The sequence below is a fragment of the Apodemus sylvaticus genome, chromosome 9 (assembly GCF_947179515.1).
Source record: "Apodemus sylvaticus chromosome 9, mApoSyl1.1, whole genome shotgun sequence".
Taxonomy (NCBI): Eukaryota; Metazoa; Chordata; class Mammalia; order Rodentia; family Muridae; genus Apodemus; species Apodemus sylvaticus.
In genome coordinates this window covers 52,912,687-52,933,320 of record NC_067480.1, presented here as the reverse complement: position 1 = coordinate 52,933,320, position 20,634 = coordinate 52,912,687, and the positions used below count along the sequence as shown (strand labels likewise).

Sequence of the window (20,634 nt, the reverse complement as noted above, 5' to 3'; positions counted from 1 at the left end):
ACCAAAACCTGTTCTGCCCTTTATAAACTCAGTGTCTTATAGGCCGATTTCATATATCCTTGTTTTTTCCATAACACCTATTCTTCATTTCTCTGGATTACCTTAAACAGATGCGATCCGGTCAGCTTTCTCGAAAATTGTGGGGATCTAGCAAGAGGCTCAGCCAGATTTCAGCTGGAGAAACCGAATATAATACTCAAGATTTCAAGTGATTATTCCTTCTACCTTTTGTAATGGAGAACGAACTGAGTTCATTTATTGCGTTGTCACTTTAGCTGCATCTCTACTCTGAAAGTCTTTTAGGGTTTTATCCTGAAAAATGGATTAACATGCTGTGATATTGGAGCACATGCTTGTAACACTAACACTTGAGAGTCTGAGGAAGGTGGATCTTAAGTTCAAGGCCAGCCTGTGCTACATAGCAAGGCCTTGTGTCAAAAATAAATAAGTTTTAGGTTGTATTAAGTCCATATTTAAAGTTTGCCAATATGAGTCTAGTTTTATTAACCAGTACTAAAATTCAATTGAGAAAATACATTTGATTTAATAATTTGATTAAATAATTCCAAATTATTAAATCCATTTAAAAAACAAACATAATATTGTATTTTAAGGTTAAATTCCCTTAATCTAAGTAGCAAAATTCAAGGTATTTCTAAAAAAGTAGTCATATAGATAATAGAGAGTTGAGAGATGTGGCTTTTCATGTGTTCTTTAGATAATCTTTTTTCTGTTTACTGGCCATTACATTAAAAACATCAGTTTACTCATGAAGCTCCTGGTTAAGGTAATAACCTTTTAGACATTTGTTTACCATTTAATTTTCAGAAGTTGCAGGTCTGCATAATTGGATTAAATACAAACATTGAAATAGTACAGTGGTTCACTTTCCTACACCTAATATTTAATATATTACTAATAAAATGTATTTAATTGCAACAAAAGTTGAATAGGAAAAAAGAAAAACTAGAGAAGTTTTGCAAATGTACTTCATTAATAGTATATTTAAGAAAAAAAAAGCTAATTGTGGCTTTGGCCAGCTGGTCCTTTGAGCAGCAGTGCAGCACAGTTTACATCTATGAAATTCACGTTTGTGCATTTGTCTTTGTTAAACAAACTCTGTATGTACTCTCTTTGTATTTAAACATTTGTACCCTGATGATTATGAGTTATCAGTAATGCCCTAAAAAGGTCATGGTTGATGGAAATAATACTGCATAATTCAAAGTAGTCATTTAGATAAAATTGCATTGTGGAAAATCCTTTTTCTTGCTTGTTATATATCTATATATCTATCTATCTATATATATACAACTGTTATGATGGTAACTAATTTTATTATAGTTTGTTAAATATTACATTATATTTAAAATTTTAAGTAAAATAGCTGATTGGTTAATTTGGAATTGAAAGTGAGTTTTGTTTGTTTTTGTAAAATTGACTTTTATAACTAGCAGTATTGGTAATTGGATTCCATGGGCTTTGGGAAAATCTGTAAGTCTCTGAAGTTGTATAAAAATTTGTATGTTGAGTTTATTTTCAGGAAAGAATTATTACATGGCTTTCTTAAAATGGTCTGTGGGCAAAACAAATGGCATTACTGTGATAGCCTTTAAAAATTATCTTTTTTTTATTATTATTCTGATAACCATAGATTTCCTTATACCTACTTGTCTTTTCAGTTTAATCTTAATGAACTTTCAATTTTCCATTTTCTCGTTTCTGTTGACCACAGTATCCAGTGGCCTTTTCTTCATAATTCAAAAAAAAATGTGTTTTTAAAAATTTAGAAATAAAAGATTATGTTTAGGGAAAAATTCCAATATTTGTTATGTTGGGAGTCAGAATTAGTAAAACACTGCAAAATCACTGTCTACTTAGTTAAAATTATCTGATTGAGGAAAAATTAGCTTTGGTTTAGGTAAATAGCATTAAAATCAGCTGGTACATGAGAATAATTTGTGTAAATGAATACTTCTTTTCTGAAAATGTGTTGGAAGTCTCCCGAGTCAGTAGCGGTAGTTCTGCTGTCTGAAACCTGCCTTCCATCCCTTTCCCCTTCCCACCCTCCAGGTACTATAGCCACAGCCGTCAGGGCTTTGCCCCACCCTGACTCTGTGAGCAGAGCTCAAGTCAGATCCGACACACGTGGTTTGTCTTCATTTGAAAAATAGTGATTTGGGAATGGGGATTTCACTCCATAGTAGAAGGCTTGCCTTTGCTGTTCAAGATTCTGGGTTTGCCGCGTCACACGGGTGAGAGAGATGAGTAGAGGGAAGAGAGACAGAAAAACAGAGACAGACATGATGACTTTAAATCAAGACTCAAATTTATCCATGCATTCCTTGTTTTGAAATCACTTAATATTGGATTTATCAATTTTTTTTACATAAGAATTATAAAATCTTTGCTAATCTAAGGAAAGAATCCTAATTTTATGGTGTTTGCTGCCTTTTAGTGGGAAATAATAATTTCTTTTATAATATGAATACAAAGCTTTGCTCATTTTCATAGAGAGCTGACCCAAATCACTGCTAGATCTTAAACGAGAATCACTCCTGATAATTGGGGTTTTTTCCCTAAAAACTGTAAACCATAAATGTGGTGTGAAAATACTAGCAATGTTCTTGAAGAATGAACTTTTGTATTTATTAAAACAAGCAAATACAGTGGAACTGTTACCTGAGTGATATACTCATATAAACAGTAGATCATGACATTAAAAATCACTAGATAATATCACTAGGAAGATATGCTTTGACAGATTGGAATGTAGATGTTATCCATAGAAATTTCTGTAAGGTATAGTAGAAGAAATTATTAAAACGGATTGATAACTGGATATTTTGGTTAATGAGTCTAAATCCTCAGCTTGGTTGCTTTGAGTTTCAGTTCATCTGTTCAGAATTTTTCATCTGCTTTGTTTCTTGATAGAGGAATCATGAATATAAAAATCTCAGCATCTTAGTAATGAGAGCTTTATTCTCAGATAATGCTCTTTTGGAAAAGAAGGTCAGTAGAAGTTGGTGGTGGTTGTGTGTGTGTGTGTGTGTGTGTGTGTGTGTGTGTTTGTATACGCACATTTATATCATTGCTATATATACTTAGTAAAACCGTGAGTACTCTGTCATTACTTAGGTAAAATTAAAGAAGGAAAAAAAGGAACAAATCAGAACATGAAGGTCAGGGAACTGCAAGTACAGACTGGTAGTAAGTCTTCATAGCCAGTGTTGCCTGTGAGGGAGTTTGTATTCATGTCCTTTAAGTCACAGTGTATTTCTTTGTAGGAGACAAACGTCTGCAGAGTCATAAGCCTGCTTTGTCTTTTTTCCTTGTAGATATATCAGACTTTTACAAAGAACTGATACTGAGATGCTGCGGGCTGCTGGAGGAATAAGTATGCCCACAGAATTAGAATTTAGACTCAAGGATGGTCTCTTAATCTTAGCCTCTTTATATTTCTTTTGACATCAGCTGAGAACATTGAGTCCCAGTTGTTGTTTGGTAGTGGAAGAGGCAAGGCATTTTCCTGTGAGTGTAACCTTTTGACTGAAGAGATCTCTAAGGAAAGATTTTAGTTCACTTTTGAAAGTTAGTTTCTTTAAAATATTTATACTTTTTAAAATAAATAGCATCATCTTTGCCTCCTTTTCAGTAGAAACACGTGAGTACTTGGACTGTATTGAATATAAGCAAGGTATTAACTGCATAGTATCTGGGGGTGCGCAGACACTCACTTCCTACATTGCTATTCCTGTCTTAACCATATCTTTTAGGTACAAAATGAAATGTATTGTCTGCAAAGTCTGTCATTTTTATTTCTCATCCAGACCCATGCTCATGTTAGTGTTCTGTCTCTAATAGAAACTCTTCTGAGCACTCTTGAGCATCCTTACCATTAGCAGCAAATAGTCATTCTCAGTAATTTTTCATAATCTATGTGTGTTTTGCATTTGATTTGTTTCAGATGCCCACATATAAACATTATGTAGTAGAATTTTTTCATAGTGCTTTTTCTGATGACATTAGACAACAATAAAATATTATTAGTCTTTAATATTATGTACAGTATGGGCCCTAGCCACACTTATTTAATTTAAATGTAGTATTTTCTGTGCCAGTGGTTTCCCCAACCTGTTGCTGCCTTTATTGACTTTGTTTCCCGTGGACAGAACCACTTTTATTTCCTTTTCATAATTGAAAAGTTCATTTATCTTATGAATTCTCTTTAGACATTTGCATTGGAAAATCAGAGTTAACATTTACCTTCAACAAAATTGCTTCTTTGCTAGGTTTGATATGTATACTTCCTAATTCCTATTAGTCAATATTTTCCACACTTAAAAAGTGTAAATTTTTTTCCAGTATTGGGGATTGAATTCAGGGCCTCATGCATCCATGTTAGACAAGAAAAAACAGCATTAGCAAGCAGTATTAAAGACAGAATTGAGTATCTTGTAGCATTGAACTTGAATAGAGTTCTTCTACTAGAAAAGCATTGGTAAACTCTCCTCAGTACTTCTGATGATGTCTGCAGGTATGACAGAAGATTGAATGGAATATTACTTTATTTTGCATAGGTTTTAGAGCTTAGACCTAATAGAGCATTAACAATTGAGAGATCTAAGCTTGTGCTAGCAATGTATCTCAGTGACGGTACACTTGCACATGAAGCCCTAGGTTTGGGATTTGGGGTAGCAATTTTGCTACAACCCTGGGAACAGAGTATAGGCCTCATACACAGTAGGAGGGGTTCTACCACTGAGCCTTACATCCTCAGTTAATAGAGTTGTTCTTAATTTGAGATCCAGTTTATCTGTAGGGATTAATAAATGTACTATGCCTAGGTACTACTTGGGATTTTCAGTGATTTAATCAGTCCTAGCTCTCAAAAAGTATAAATATATTATGTACATATAATGTATATAAACAAACGTGCTGAAATTGCCCATGGTTATATTTTAATTTGTTGAAAATCATGTGGCCATCCTAATAGGATTTATATCTCTTTTCTGACTTTTAGCCGACATGAAGTTTAGAATATAAAAATTATGTAGTTTTCTTTATTATTAAAACCTTATATAAAAATAGGTATATTATCAACTTCAGTTTTTTGGCAGTCAGAGTTATTTATCAGGCATATTTTCTTTGACCACTGTCTTTACTGATAGTCACCACACAGAAGTGGTTGTGAAACACATTGCAGTTTGGACATATAAAAGTAATTCTTTTCATGTCAAATTAAAAAAAAAAAAAAAAAACCCAAAGTCAGTGATATATATCTTCCCTTAAAGCAGAAAGCAAAGTGAATGTCACTGATTCAGCATTCTTTTTTCTATGATAGAGTTTTCGTGTTCCTTGAAACTGTGTATCTTACAAATATTAGCATAACAATAGCCAAATTTCATCATTTGAAAATTACTCAACCAGACAAAGTAGTACATGTATAGGGTTCAGTGACTTGGGAGACTAAGATGGGAGGATCACGTGGACCCGGAAGTTCAGGACCATCTGATAGGGAGTAAGATCTCCATCTCAAAAATAAGTAAATAACTAATATTTGAACATTGACAACAATCTGCTGCTGCTGCTGCTGCTGCTGCTGTGTGTGTGTGTGTGTGTGTGTGTGTGTGTTGCTCTTATAATTGGCTTCCTAATAATTCACCCTCATTCTTAACTATTTTTGAATGATTACAAAGTTTCACTGCTTTATAATGCTATTGTAAACTAAATGTGTCAATGTAAGGTGAGTTACATTGAGCATAAGAGCAGTTGGAATTTAGATGATACTGAAAATTTTTACTGATCAAATTGCAAACTTTTTAAAACAAGTCTTATTCTAGTTAAGATTTTATTTAAGTAATATATTTCTATTTACCTTATATTATTGCATACTCTGTGATACCATAGTGAAGTTGAAAATTAGGCTTTAATGTTGTTGAGTTTAGTTTTGTTTTGTTCTGTTTTTGAGAGAGAATCTCACTATGTAGCCTTGGCTGGCCTGTAACTACCTATGCAGACAAGGCTGCTTTGAATTCAGAGATTATCTGCCTCTGTCTTCCAAGTGTTAAGATTTTCAAGAATATACACAATTATATTGCTTTTCATAAGTAATTCTGGCAGGGAGATATCAGTAGTTAAAATTTAATTGAAAAGTTTAAATTCCTATCATATTGGATCTAAAGAAACCCTTTTTTGTAAGTTTGAGTGTTTTGTTAGATAATCCCTAGTGACTTCTTGGTTTCTATACTCCTTCCAAAATTAGGTGTCCGGGTGGCTCTTACTGCTGACAGCCGTTTGTATTTTAGATGATTCTTTTTTCTATTCTGCCTTTTACTTTCAAAGACTATGCCTCAGAAATGTTACCACAAATGTTTTACATGTAGCTGCTACTACTTACAGACCAGTTCACAGAAGGAAACTTGTGAGGAAGCCATGGCTTTCTGCTAAATTCTTTTATAGGCTAAACCTCCCTTTTCCATCGGTTTGCTTTTATATAGTGGGAGAAAAAAAAAAGCAAAAAGTAATCAGATTTCTGGATAGCCATTTTCTATCAAATTCAATGCTAACTTAAGTCAAAATTAACAAACATTTGAAACATATTTGATTAATTTGACAGTTTTTCTGGGATTCAATTAGAAACATTTCAGTTTTAACAGGGTAACAGTCTCTTGAATCTATGAATATATACATTGGCTCAGAAGAGTTAGCTGAAAATTCAAAATGACTTGTTTAATAACAAAAGGTACTTAGCAGCTGTGTCTGGTGGCAGACTTGTAATCTCAACACCCACAGGCTAAGGCGGGAGGATTGCCTCATTGTAGGCTACCCTGGGCTACAGAATGAAGTCTGTTTATATCTGTCTGCCTGCCTAGCTCTGTCTCTCTTGTCTGTCTGTCTGTCTGTCTGTCTGTCTATTTCTGTGTGTGTGTCTTTGTCTCTCTCTGCCTCCACAACTTAGAATTGTGCTGCTAGTTCCTATTTAAGGAGACTTGTTTATCTTAAAATGTCCCTTTGCATTTGTTCCACTGGAATTGATTGAAAAAAGAATAGTAATAAGCCTTTTTATGTTGAATTATTGATTGTGCAAACTGTGATTCATTTGAGTATTTATATGCAAAAAGGGGGTTTCAAAGTTAAGCCTGTTTTAGACTTTATAAAGATGTAAATAACTTTAATTAGCATTCTGATGACAAAATTACTGTTTGGTGCAATTCATTCTTTCTGCTCTCCTCCTTTTGAACTTGAGTATACAAGATGTATTTTGTTTTGTCACATAAATATTTTTTAAGAACCTCACTGTATGTATATGAGTTAATGTTTGATTTGTTTCTGTATAGTATGGTCAAAAATAGTTGAAAATTTTGCACTTTGTTAGTCTCTTGGAAATTTATATTCTAATATTTTTAAAGAGGGTACATTTATTTTGTACATAATAAATTAACTTTGTATATGACAATGGGTTTGAATCAAATAAAAAGACGATGCTACTTTCATTACTTGGTTTGTAGTTCTGTTTATCGTCTTGGACTAGAGTTTGCTGTGTCTATATTCTTCGAGTGCATTCATCGAATGCAGTATTTAGTAAACAGGAAATCAAACACTGTTTGTTTCTCAGATGAGAATCCCGTGATCTGCACAAGGTGAGTATTGATATTATTTCATCAGGTTCTGTCATTCATAAAAAGACTTTCATTTTAAGTCATCCCAAAAACATTGATCCAGTTTTTTTCTCAATAAGCATTAATCTTAAATTTTCATGCTATTGTAACCAGATTATACATTCAATTTTTAAAGTTTTCTTTTTTATAATCAAAATATTTTATGCATCAGCTTTTTAATTTTTATCTAACAGTTAAATATTGGGCTTTAAGCCTGATAGACATTCTACTATGTGCTCAGCCTCTATGTGTGAGCACTACCCTAACGTTCATTTTGGTCAAGGTAGTACGAAATGCTCCTCCAGCCTCCTTGTGGTGTTTTGTCTAGACCCACTACAGAAATTGGCAGTGTGAGCTGGTCACAATGCTGTATTTTATGGAAGGCTCTTCACTAGAGCCTTCTGTGCTACTCACATCAACATCTTGAAATCAATAGGTGCTCAAAGCCAGGTCAGTCACAGAGTGAGTTGAAAGTGTCAGCTTTGCCTCTCTGTGTTAGTTCCTGGTCGTTAGTCTTTCATCTCTGACAGAATACTTGAGAAAATATCATAGAGTGGAAAGATTTATTTTGGCTCATGTTTCAGAGATTTCCGTCCATGGTCTTGACTGCACTCCTTTTGATTCCCATGCGTAGTGTGATAGACTGAAGCAAGCAGCATGTGTTGGGGCAAAGTTGTTCACCTCATGGTGGCCTAGAAGCAGTGACCAGGAAGGATAATATATCCCTTCAAAGGCTCACCCACCCGTCCCCCAGGTGACCCACTACCTTTAACTAGAATAGCTCCCCATTGACAAGTGCAACCAATGGATACAATAGTTGATATATTTTTGTGTGCATATGTGTCCATGGAGGCCAGGAGAATATTAGATTCTCTAGAGCTTTGATTATAGGTAGTTGTGAGCCCCAGAGGATTACAACTTTGAGATCAGCTTGAGCTATATAGCAAAGCCTGTCTCAAAAACGCACCATGCAAAAATAAGTCCATATGCACACATGGACACACACATACACAAACATGCAAGAACGGCATTCACTTAATCAGAAGTATATAAACTTGTGGGTTGTCCTGGTGCTGTTTGTATTTTAATTGTAATTTTGCTTCCTCAAGAGGGGCTCCCCTGACAAGGAGTAAATCACATACTCAGGTGATTTTGTGTGAACCTTCTCCCCATTTTAACTGGTCAGACAGAGGCTAGAGGCTGTGATTGAGCAATGGACAGGAAAGGAGGGGCTGGAGGTTTTAGAGAGTAGGGCAGGAGAAGGAGGAAGAGGAGGTGAGAAATGGAGCAGAACCGTATGGCCAGGAGCTGAAAGTAGCAAGGTTTCATAGCTGGGTAGCAGCGTAGTGCAGTGGTGAGTCTGCCCAGTCTAGGTGTGCAGCTTATAAATCGTGTAGCTGAGTTGTGTAGTTTTGTACAGGCTTACTGGGGTTGGAGATTTACCACCTTCTGAGTGCCAATATTACTGGTGTGAACCACTATTGGTTTATAATTTTACTTATGTATAATATTTAATTCTATATAATTTTAGGCCATCAAGTTATAATAAAAATATGATGCTATTTTGATCTTGAAGAAACATTCATAGTGATTTTAATTATTTTGAATTTCAAACTATTTTACTTAATTACGTAAATATTTTCTTAACTATTTAGATTTGGGGGGGTGGTATTTGTTTTTTGTTTTGTTTTGTTTGTGACAAGATTTCTCTCTGTAACCCTGGATTTCCTGGAACTCATTCTGTAGACAGGCAGGCCTCAAACTCAGAGATTTACCTCAGTCTGCCTCCCGTGCTGGGATTAAAGGCATGTGCCATCGTGCTAGGCTAAAATTAAAAATCGTTAATAGGGATCTTAAAACACTTAAGAATTTAAACTCACAAAACTGAAAACTATTTTTGCAGTTGTCATTTGAGACAGGTCTCACTTTGTAGCTGAAGGCAGCCTAGAACTCACTATGTAGACTATGTTGACCTTGAACTTCTGGCAATCCTCCTGCCTCTGACTGCTGAGTGCTGGTATTATATGCATGGACTTCCATGCCTGGTTCTGAAAAGTCTTTTTTTTAAGTCCATTGTGAGTACATGCTGAAGTATGTAAACAAGGTCTCAGAGGGGAAGCTTCTTCTACATTATAGGTTTTTATAAGGTTGGCTGATCAGAACTTTGAAGATACAGAATAAAAGTTATTTTAGGCTGTGTTCAGTCTCCTTAATTACGTACCTGTGCCTGACCTAATATCTTTTCAGTCTCCTTAATTGCATACCTGCGCCTGACCTAATATCTTTTCAACTATTAGGTAAAACCTGTCTTGTAGCCCCCACCAACCCAAAGACTAAAACTGGCATCAGAAACAAATAGTTTTCCCAGCTTTTCGGTAACTCGTTGTCTTCCTTTTCTCCTGCTGTGACAAAATGTTGAGATCAGGGCAACATAAGAAAGAAAGCATTTAAGTGAACGTATGGTTTCAGAGGCTTCTAGTCCATGATGAAAGAAAGAAGGCAACAGGAACAACTGAGGGCTCAAAGCTACCGGTCCCACTTAGGAGATGGGAGGCCTGGCTCCTTTTGAAATCTCAATACTCATCCCCAGAAGCACACCTCCAACAAGGCCACTCCTCCTAATCCTTTGCAAACAGTTCCACCAACTGGTGGACAAAGTTCAAACAGTGGCCTATGGGGAGCATTCTCATTCAGACCACCACACTTGCCTACTTGGTATCTTTGTCTCTGTTGGTGAATGCCCTGATTTATGACTTTCTTTTCTTCTATGACTGTAAAAGTCTATAGAAAAGATTCATGTTATTTGGGGCAACCCAACTCTGTATTCCTGGACCATATTCACCTCTATTTGGCTAAAATAAAGTATCTCTTATTCTCTTTGAAGTTAAGAGCTATGTTTTGCATTGATAATTGACCAATGGTGAAAAAACTTTTTCTAGAACAAAAACATTCATTCAGACAAATTCTCATAAATTAGTAGCAAAATTGACTATCTAATTAGTGCATGTAGACACAGTCACCTGTCTAGCACCAGCCTTTTGAGGAATGACCTGATAAATTCTATTCCTACAAATAAAAAGTTCCCACCTATAAATTTATCAAAGTAGATAAGGTTCATAAGGTACTTGCATGTATATTAAAACCACATCAGAAAACTAGGCCCTACAGCTTCTCAACAGAGAGTACAACAGCCTACCTGGACTCCATAAAAAGGACATCTATAGTGGACGCGGTAGTGCAGGCCTTTAATCCCAATACTTGAGAGGTAGAGGCAAGAGGGTCCCTCTGAATTTGATGCCAGCCTTATCTGCATAGTGAATTCCTGGTCAGCCTGGGATTATGAGTCCCTGTCTCAAAAAAGCAAAAGCTAGTATGGTGAGGACAGTTCCTCTTACTTACTATCCAACCATATTAGATGCTTGTATCAAGGGACCAAGAGGTAAAGAACTCCTGACTGCCCCCCCTGCTTAATGAGCCCAGTCAAACTACCATCCCCCCAGCTATCCATCTGGGCTGCTCTGATGCCTTGTCTCAAACATACTGCACCCAGACAGCTCATCAGACCTGTTTCTGGACTCTGAGCCTTCATCAGTCCCAAGTGGATTTGCTAATATTTCATCAGATCCCTGTCTTTATATCTGTGTCAGTTGTCTGCTACTGCCTCCAGAAAGACTTCTTTGTACTCGAACACCTTTTACAGTCATTCTGTAACCTGTACATACACATTTATTGTATGAAATAATGGATGACTTACAAGTAACAATAAAGATTGGAATAAAAGGGCAGGTAAAATCAGTCTGGATGGCACACACCTTTAAACTATCCTCTTAGAATGCGGAGACAGGCAGATGGGTCTCCGAGAGTTCTAGGTTAGCCAGGACTCTCTAGTGAAACCCTGCTTTCAAAAAATGGTTGTTGGGGTGCTGGAGAGGTTGTTGGTGCTCAGCAGGGTAAAAGTACTTGTGGCATAAGCCTGATGTCTTGAGATCAGACTCCAGCACTCACGGTGGAAGGAGAGAACTGATCCTTGAAAACTGTCCTTTGATCTCCACACGTTCACCGTTCTTTTTTGTTTGTTTGTTTTTTCCCCGAGATAGGGTTTCTCTGTGTAGCCCTGGCTGTCCTGGAACTCACTCTGTAGACCAGGCTGGCCTTGTGGACACCTACACTTACACTCTCATACCTCTCTCTCTCTCTCTCTCTCTCTCTCTCTCTCTCACACACACACACACACACACACACACACACACACACACACACACACACATGGACCTATGATTGCCAGTGGCCAGCTATTAAAAGAAGTCCTCAGCCAGGGCTACACAGGGAAACCCTGTCTTGAAAGACACCCCCCCCCAAAAAAAAGAGAGAGAAGTCCTACTTGGTATATTGTAACCAAGGAATCCAACAAGGCTTGTAAGTTTATTGTTACTCAATAAATTCTGCCACTGTGTAAAGATACAGACTTGTCTATTTGTATTTCTGGCATGTTCACAATAGGAATCATTACATTCAAATTCTATTTTTATAAAAGAAGTAACACTTTTTTTTTTTGATTTTTTGAGACAGGGTTTCTCTGTGTAGCCCTGGCTGTCCTGGAACTCACTCTGTAGACCAGACTGGCCTCAAACTCAGAAATCTGCCTGCCCAGAATAATGCCAGTGCTGGGATTAAAGGTGTGTGCCACCACTGCCTGGCAGTAGCACTTTCAATATGTGAATATTTACAATGTCAAAAGTTTAACCTGTTAAGTCAGGGCAAAATTTGGTGTATTAAAAACTTGGGAATGTATACTAAATATTGTTATTAAGTTACTTTTAAAGCTTAAGAGGTAGATTGGTTGATGTCTATTTGTCTCTGGCATATCTGTGGTGCTGGGAAGAAGTGCCAGAACCAAAGACAAAGAAGGCTTTCTGTACTTACCCTCAGGTCTAGTTTTAGACTCCATTTGTGAAGCACTGGGGCCTGCCTCTGGAACTCAGAAGTCCAGAAGGTGCCAGGCTAAGAGCTAGGACTAAAATCCCAGAGGGGCTCAGTGCTGGAGTGCCTGCCTGGCAGGTACCAGGCATGATTTTGATTTGGGACTGGGAAGGGTGAGGACCAGATGGCTTGGGAAAATGGTGCCTAAAGTTATATAGCTATGGTGCTGGAGAGATGGCGCAGTGGGTAAGAGCACTGACTAGCTGCTCTTCCTACAGTCCAGAGTTCAAGTCTCAGCAACCACACGGTCGCTCACAGCCATCTATAATGAGATCTGATGTCTTCTTCTGGCATGCAGGTGTACATGCAAAAAAAGCACTCATATACATTAAATAATTGAAAAATAAAAGTTATATAGCTACGTTGTACAGTTCAAGGTTTTATCTGCTGTGGATGTGGACCATCATTGTGATGGGAAATGTCTTTAAAATTGATTTTTAAAAAAAACCTTGAACTACTCAGGGCAGTTTAAAATACATTCAGAGTTGAAAATACAGCTTTTGCTGGTGAGGTGGTGCATGGCTGAGATTCTGGCCACTTGTAAACTAAGACAAAATCCAAAGTTTGAGGCCAGCTTGAGCAACATAGACAGCTTTGTCTCAAAACAGGAGCAAAGGTGATTTCCAATCGACGAAATCTTAAGTGTTGTTACAGCTTCACAAAGATAGGGCATTTTTCAGTGAGGTATGATTCCTGCCTAAGCAGTAGTCACTTATTACAGGTGCTCTAAATGCAATTCCAAATGATGTGCCAAATTGTGTGAAACTTTGATATTCAAGCTATAAAATCTAAAAATGGGTGGTTTTTCTTTTAAAGATTTATTTAGTGTTGTATCTTAAGTCCACTATAGCTGTCTTCAGATGCACCAGAAGAGGGCGTCAGATCTCATTAGGAGATGGTTGTGAGCCACCGTGTGGTTGCTGGGATTTGAATTCAGGACCTTCTGAAGAGCAGTTGGTGCCCTTAACCACTGAACCATCTCTCCAGCCCTCTATAAATTGTTTTAGGATGTTTTCACTAAATGTAGAGCCAATAAGTATTGGGCTTTGCCTTATGTTAATCCATGTTAAAACTCCCTAGTCAGACAGAACAAAAGGATCTTAAATTACAGTAATGCTCTCATCAAGCAATGCTTGAAATACTCTAGTACACAGCATTGCTTTGCCAAGGCTTCTTATAGAACCCTACCACTGGCAACTCTATATGGTATTATTTTGAATGATTTGATTTTGATTTGATGAGGTAGGGGCTCAGATAATCCAGGAATTCGGTATGTAGTTGGAAGTGACTAAACCCTTGATTTTCTTGCCTCCACTGCCTAGACGCTGGAATTACAAATGTGTGCCACCCAGCCAGGTTTGTGTGGTGCTGGGGACTGAAGCCAGGACTTTGTACATACTAGAAAAGCACTCTCTCAGTCTACCCCGCCCCAGCCTCCGGTTATCAGTTTTATAAAGAAGAAAATGGAGCTTGCAAAATTCAAGGACTTTTTTGCTAATCATTAGTAACAGCCGGAAATCCTACCCACTGTCTGTCACCGTGGCCAGAAATCCAACCAGTGTCTGCTACCGTGGCTAACGCCTTTAATTCCAGCACCAGAAAGGCCGAGGCTGGCATATCTCTGTTAGTTCGAGGCCAGCCTGGTCTACATAGTTCCAAGCTAGACAGGGATGCATAGTGATCCCCTGTCAAAATGCAAAACAAAAACCAACCACGTTCACTGGGGCGCTTTTGAGCAGCAAAGATTATCTAACGGTGTCTAGCTCTTCAGCCATGCAGGCATCCGAGTCAGATTGCCTGGGTCGTGAGTCGCACTTAAATGTAGGAGTGAGACCACTTTGGGCAAGCGGACTAGTGTCGTAGCTTGCTTCCAGCCAGGCCAGGGTGGGACCCAGGCCTGGAGGTTTCCATCTGGCCTGCAGAGCAGTCGCCAGCAGAACAGAGGTGACGCCCAGCACGGGCGTGGCGCGGCGACGGCCGCGGCTCCCATTCGCCGACCGCCCGAAGCCACCTCCCTCCCCAGCCTCGGGCGCCACCGCGGAGCGCAAGGCCGGGGACGGCGCGGGCAGGCGGGAGGAAGCATGCTGGACTTCGCCATCTTCGCCGTGACGTTCCTGCTGGCGCTGGTGGGCGCGGTGCTGTACCTCTACCCGGTAACTCCCGACTGGGGAATCGGGGGTGCGCCTGCGCCGCGAGGACCTCGGCGGGAGCGCTTGCGGGAGAGTCACGTGGCGCCGCCGGGAGTGCGTTCCCTGTGCGCATGCGTGCTGTGGTTGCTGGGCTGTGGTCCTGGGCGGGTCCCGCATTCCGCGTGTCCGGGACGGGTTTTGAGAGGTGACTCTCAATTACCTGGGGTGACTTTGAGGACATTGACTGCTTGTTTCAAAGCAGGGGAGAAACTCCTTCCATCTTTTCCTAGCAACATCTGCCCTGGCACCGTTGTTGGAATGAGCTGAGCTCCCCAACCCAAACTTTGTCCACCAGTTCTTTTCAGACTGGAAGCTCTCAAAACTCCTCAGTTAGTAGTTAAGGAAACTTCCTTAAAGTGTATTGTATGAAGCTGGGCGTTGCGTACATCTGTAATCCCAGTACGGGGCCGGGGGTGGGGAAGGTGAGCTCAAAGCTCACCCTGAGCTACATCAAACCCTGTCTTTAAAAGAATATATATGTACAATGTGTGGTGGATTTATGGAGAAGTGAAAAGGTAGTGAACAGCCCCGGGTAGATTACTGTTGATGGACATGCCCCTTAGAAGTGTCCTGTTCAGAGCTAGTGGTGGATTAGACTAATATAGAAACCACATATCTGAACTCATGAGAAACAAAACACTGATATGAAGAAGGTGAGAGTTCAGGCATTCCAGGAATAAGAGAACTGTGTCCTAGCAAGCTTGATCCATGTGGCTGGAGCGAATGTAAAACCAGACAGTGAAGATAGACAGGTGTAAGTAGCTGAAAAGCTATTCAAAGGACTTTTAATTCTGCCTTCTACTGGAGGGTTTCAGTAGACCAGTGGCTATTTGAGCCTTAAGAAAAACTGCAAATGCTGTGTCGGGCCTGTAATCCTAGCACTTGGATGGTGGAGGCAGGAGAGTCCAAGGGTTTCCTCCAAAATGAACCCAAGTTCTAGGCCAGTCTGGATCACATGAGCCCTTGTCTTAAATTTTAAATTTTGTATACTAGAAAAAATTTTTTTAAAAATATGTAGCGAAAAAAGTCAGTTCATTCCTTTTAAATAAATGCAAATCTTTGAATCAAGGAATTTTCCGATTTAAAAGAGAACTTTAATTTGCAAGCTGGCCATGTCTAATTCCCAGATACTCAGGGTGCTCCGGTGGGAAGATCTTGAACTTGAAGCCATCTAGGGTAATGACTGTAGTGAGACCCCACTTAAGACCAATCCTAACATTATTACCTAAGTTGTATGATAGTCATTCTGGCTACTGTGTTGAGAGTGGACTGTAATTATGGGGCTGGGGCAAGGGTGGGAGCAGAGAGAGTGGGTGGGAAGATAGCTACTGTCATTTTGGTGAGAGATGGTGTGTGCTTGGACCCAGTGTTGTAGCACCTGGTGAGAGCTACAGCATTATTAAGATAAAGCAAATGAGACTGGATATAAAACGTGAGGCTAAGAGAAGCTGGAAGAGCCGGGTGGTGGTGGCGCACGCCTGTAATCCCAGCACTTGGGGGGCAGAGACAGGCAGATTTTCTGAGTTCGAGGCCAGCCTGGTCTACAGAGTGAGTTCCCAGACAGCCAGAGCTACACAGAGCAACCCTGTCTCCAAGAGAGAGAGAGAGAGAGAGAGAGAGAGAGAGAGAGAGAGAGAGAAGAGAAGCTGGAAGAAAAGCATTTGTGGGGGTGAGGGCTGGCAGATGGAAGAATGGATTTCCCCAGGGAAAGTGAGGGTTTTGTTTAGTTTTTATTTCAGTGGCAATTATTGATGTTATGTAGAGATCAGAAGTCTGGGGCTACCTAAGCCAGGTTTAAGATGCCTATTTGAGCCTGGCAGTGGTGGCGCACGCCTTTAGTCCCAGCCTTGGTGTTAGAGGCAGGCAGATTTCTGAGTTCGAGGCCAGCCTGGTCTACAGAGTGAGTTCCAGGACAGCCAGGGCTACACAGAGAAACCCTGTCTCGAAAAACAAAACAAACAAAACAAAACAAAAAACAACAACAAAAAAAAGATGCCTGTTTGACATCCATGTGGAACAAAATCAAATACGAACGTCTTGAGTTTTAAGGTAAAAAGCCAGACTGGAGACAGTTTGGGGACTGCCACTGTATATATTATAATTGAAGCTAGGAAGTTTGTTCCAGTCTTCTGGAGAATTTAAATATAAGAGAGAAGAAATCCAAAGACAGCCCTGAATTCTCCATATAGAGAATTATATAGATAGAGGCTGAAGAGAGGAGCTGGGGTAAGGGAGGAGGGGGTAAGGGAGGGGTCTGTAAAGAAGTCAGACTGAAGAGAGGCAAAGGATTCATCAGTTGAGCCAAGTGTGGCAAATATGCCAAGGAGGGTCAGGTTGGAGAAGTGAATAGGCTCAGAGCTGAGAGGCTCCACAGTGGGATGGCGAGTGATGGCCGTGCTGGACTGTACGGAAAGGTACTAAGGGTGCAGAATTCCCTAACACTTCATTCAGCTCTTAGAGTGGTTCGTATCCCCAATGAGACTGCTGAAAAACCTAGATTTTCATTTATGAGTGGTTATCAATTAGAGATAGCTTTTGGGTTAGGGAAAGGAGTTTGTGTCCCCTTCTCTCAGAGCTGGGACCCCATCTGATGCTGACCCCCTTCTGTGAGTTCGTTTGTGCATTGACCCTGCTATGTTTAGAAGGCTTTAGGTCTCTGGTTTCCCCCATCCCCTTTGACACTTAAAATCTTTCTATTTCCTCTCTGGAAAGGTTCACTGAACCTGAGGGGAGCAATTGGATGGGGACATCCTGTGTAGATTGAAGTATTCCAAGATCTCTCACACTCTGCACTGTCTGGCTGTGGCTGTCTGTATGGGTTCCCATCTGCTGCGGGAGGAAGCTTCTCTGATGATGGCTGGGCGAGGCCTTCATGAGTATAGCAGAATGTTGTTACTCATTTTATTGTGTTGTTCCTTTAGCAGAACCGTAGGGTTTTTTTTTGGCTTTCTCTAGCACTCAGGCCTACCTAGTCTCAGGTTTTTGACCAGTGTCAGGAATGGGTCCCATCTTATGGAGTGGGCCTTAAATCCAGATCTTGCAGGCTGGCCATCATTGTAGATCAAAGGGGTTTGTAGCTGGGTTGGCATTTATTTTTCTCTTTGGCAGCATGCAGAGAGTACCTTCCAGTATCCTAAACACTAGTCAGTAGGGGTGAAGGCTCTAAGCAGGCGCCAGCTTGATCTCTCTGTGTTGAGTGAATGTGTATGTGTTGTCTTTTGCAATAAGCCCTTACCATTAGTTGTGTCAAGAAACCAGTAGCCTGGGTTGTTTGGGAGCTCTCATGGGACCCCTTTGGCCAACAAGTCAAATAGATGTAACCCATTCTGGTACAGGAAGCTTCATTTGGTGGTGCGATGTGGCCAGCTCGAATGCTGCCTCCTCTGTTATGTCAAGATTTGTTCTAAATTACCTTCATATATGTATGCATTTTAGGAAGCCTTCAGTACTGTTTTAGCTTTCCATATGACACCTCAAATGGCCCTTAATTTTAGCTGTTTCTCCTCCGAGTCCTTCCCTTGGCCCCACTCCTCCCCCGCCCTGTTTGATCCTCCTGTTGCAGTCTCCCCCACCTGCCCACCCATAACTATCCATTCTACTTCCCTTCCTAGAGAGAGCCCTCCCTACCCTCTAGTTCCTTACTCTAACCTCTTTGGGTCAAAGGACTGTAGCTTGCTTATTGAAAATGTAACAGTTAGCATCCACATAAAAGCAAATCCATACCATATTTGACTTTCCAGGTCTGGGTTACCTCACTCAGGACAATTTTTTTTCATTGTTTCATCCATTTACCTGTGAATTTCATGATTTCAGAATTTTGGTTTTTTGCTTTATTGGGGTTTTTTGTTTGTTTGTTTCTTTGGTTTTACTTTTATGAGCACATATACAACATTTTGGCCCAAATGGTTTTAGTGAATGAAAATTTCCAAATTTACAAGGAAGAAAACATCAAAGAATATAAGCCCTCCCCCCACTTTTTTGGGGGATTTTTGGATTTGTTTTTTTCAAGACAGGGTTTTCTCTGTATAGCCCTGGCTGTCCTGGAACTCACTCTGTAGACCAGGCTGGCCTCGAACTCAGAAATCTGCCTGTCTCTGCCTCCCAAGTGCTGGGATTACAGGTGTGCGCCACCACCGCCCAGCAGACCCTCCTTTCTAAAGAAGAGGGCACACTTTCTAATTAGGTGTATGTAGTCAGCAAAGAATTGATTCAAAGGGTTGAAGAGATGGCTCAGTCCTTAAGAGCATTTGCAGTTCTTGCTGAGGATGTAAGTTTGGTTCTCTGCACCCATGTTAAGTGATTCATAACTTCTCATAACTATAGTTCTTGAATACCATACTTCTTCTCTGGCCTCAGAAGGTATCCATGTATCTGAAATATATTTTCACAGATACATACACATAAATGAAAATACAAAAGGAAAGCAAAGGATTATATATTTTTGATATTTTACGTTTTTGTGAAAAATACACACACACACACACACATTCCTCTTTCCTTCCTTCTCTCTTTTCTCCAAGACAATGAATTTCTTTTAAAACACAAATGTAAATGTGGGGATGAACAAGGAATATATTCAAAGACCACCTCTGAGAAGTCCAGCTTCTGTCCAAAATAGTGCATGAGATGTTTAGACCCAACTGTGGCAATCACAAAGTCATCAAAGTAATTTATAATAGTTAAATGTGTCTTAAATATACATGATAGCTTCTGAAGCTAAAAGTAATATGCACTCAACCAGTTTTAAAAATCTTTCTGGAACATTAAACATGATAGAAGTAGGGGGAAAAATCTCTTATGAAGTCCACTATGACAAGTTCCTGGTTAAAGAGAAACCGTTCCATCTCCAAGGGAGAATACACAACATAACTGTGGCTTCACAGAACGAGTTGGGTAGAGTTCCTTCTGTTTCTATTTTGTGGAATAGTTTGAAGAGTATTGGTATTAGGTCTTCTTTGAAGGACTGATAGAATTCTGCACTAAACCCATCCGGTCCTGGGTTGTTTTTTGGTTGGGAGACGTTTAATGACTGCTTCTATTTCTTTAAGGGTTATTAAACTGTTTAGATGGTTTATCTGATCCTGATTTAACTTTGGTATTTGGTATCTGTCTAGAAAATTGTCCATTTCATCCAGATGTTCAAGTTTTGTTGAGTACAGGCTTTTGTAGTAGGATTCGATGATTTTTTTGATTTCCTCAGGTTTCTGTTGTTATTTCTCCCTTTTCATTTCTGATTTTGTTAATTTGAATACTGTCTCTGTGCCCTCTGGTTAGTCTGGCTAAGGGTTTATCGATCTTGTTGATTTTCTCAAAGAACCAGCTCCTGGTTTTGTTGATTCTTTGTATAGTTCTTTTTGTTTCTACTTGGTTGATTTCAGCTCTGAGTTTGATTATTTCCTACCGTCTATTCCTCTTGGGTGTATTAGCTTTTTTCTGTTCTAGAGCTTTCAGGTGTTCTGTTAAGCTGCTAGTGTATGCTCTTTCTAGTTTCTCTTTGGAGGCACTCAGAACTGTGAGTTTTCCTCTTAGCACTGCTTTCATTGTGACCCATAAGTTTGGGTATGTTGTGCCTTCATTTTCATTAAATTCTAAAGTCTTTAATTCCTTTCTTTATTTCTTCCTTGACAAAGTTACCATTGAGTGAGGTGTTGTCCAGCTTCCATGTGTATGTGGACTTTCTGTTCTTTTTGTTGTTATTGAAGACCAGTCCTAGTCTGTGGTGATCTGATAGGATGCATGGGATTATTTCAGTCTTCTTGTATCCGTTGAGGCTTCTTTTGTGGCCGATTATATGGTCCATTTTG

General features: G+C 39.5%; 2 protein-coding genes across 5 annotated transcripts in view; both read left to right on the top strand.

Moving 5' to 3' along the window:
- The window catches only part of Nbeal1 (neurobeachin like 1), a 149,051-nt gene extending 141,552 nt beyond the window's left edge, over positions 1 to 7,499 (top strand). For all 3 annotated transcript variants that reach the window (XM_052192133.1, XM_052192131.1, XM_052192132.1), the window contains one exon: positions 111 to 7,499. In XM_052192133.1, coding sequence (XP_052048093.1) covers positions 111 to 212 — 102 coding nt within the window. In that variant the 3' untranslated portion in view covers positions 213 to 7,499. The remainder of the gene's footprint in view (positions 1 to 110) is intronic.
- Positions 7,500 to 14,639: 7,140 nt separating this feature from the next.
- The window catches only part of LOC127692719 (cytochrome P450 20A1), a 40,343-nt gene continuing 34,348 nt past the window's right edge, over positions 14,640 to 20,634 (top strand). The window contains exon 1 of one of the 2 annotated variants that reach the window (XM_052193332.1): positions 14,640 to 14,794. In XM_052193332.1, the coding sequence (XP_052049292.1) occupies positions 14,723 to 14,794 (72 nt within the window). In that variant the 5' untranslated portion in view covers positions 14,640 to 14,722. The remainder of the gene's footprint in view (positions 14,795 to 20,634) is intronic. The other variant, XM_052193333.1, reaches the window with a different exon arrangement.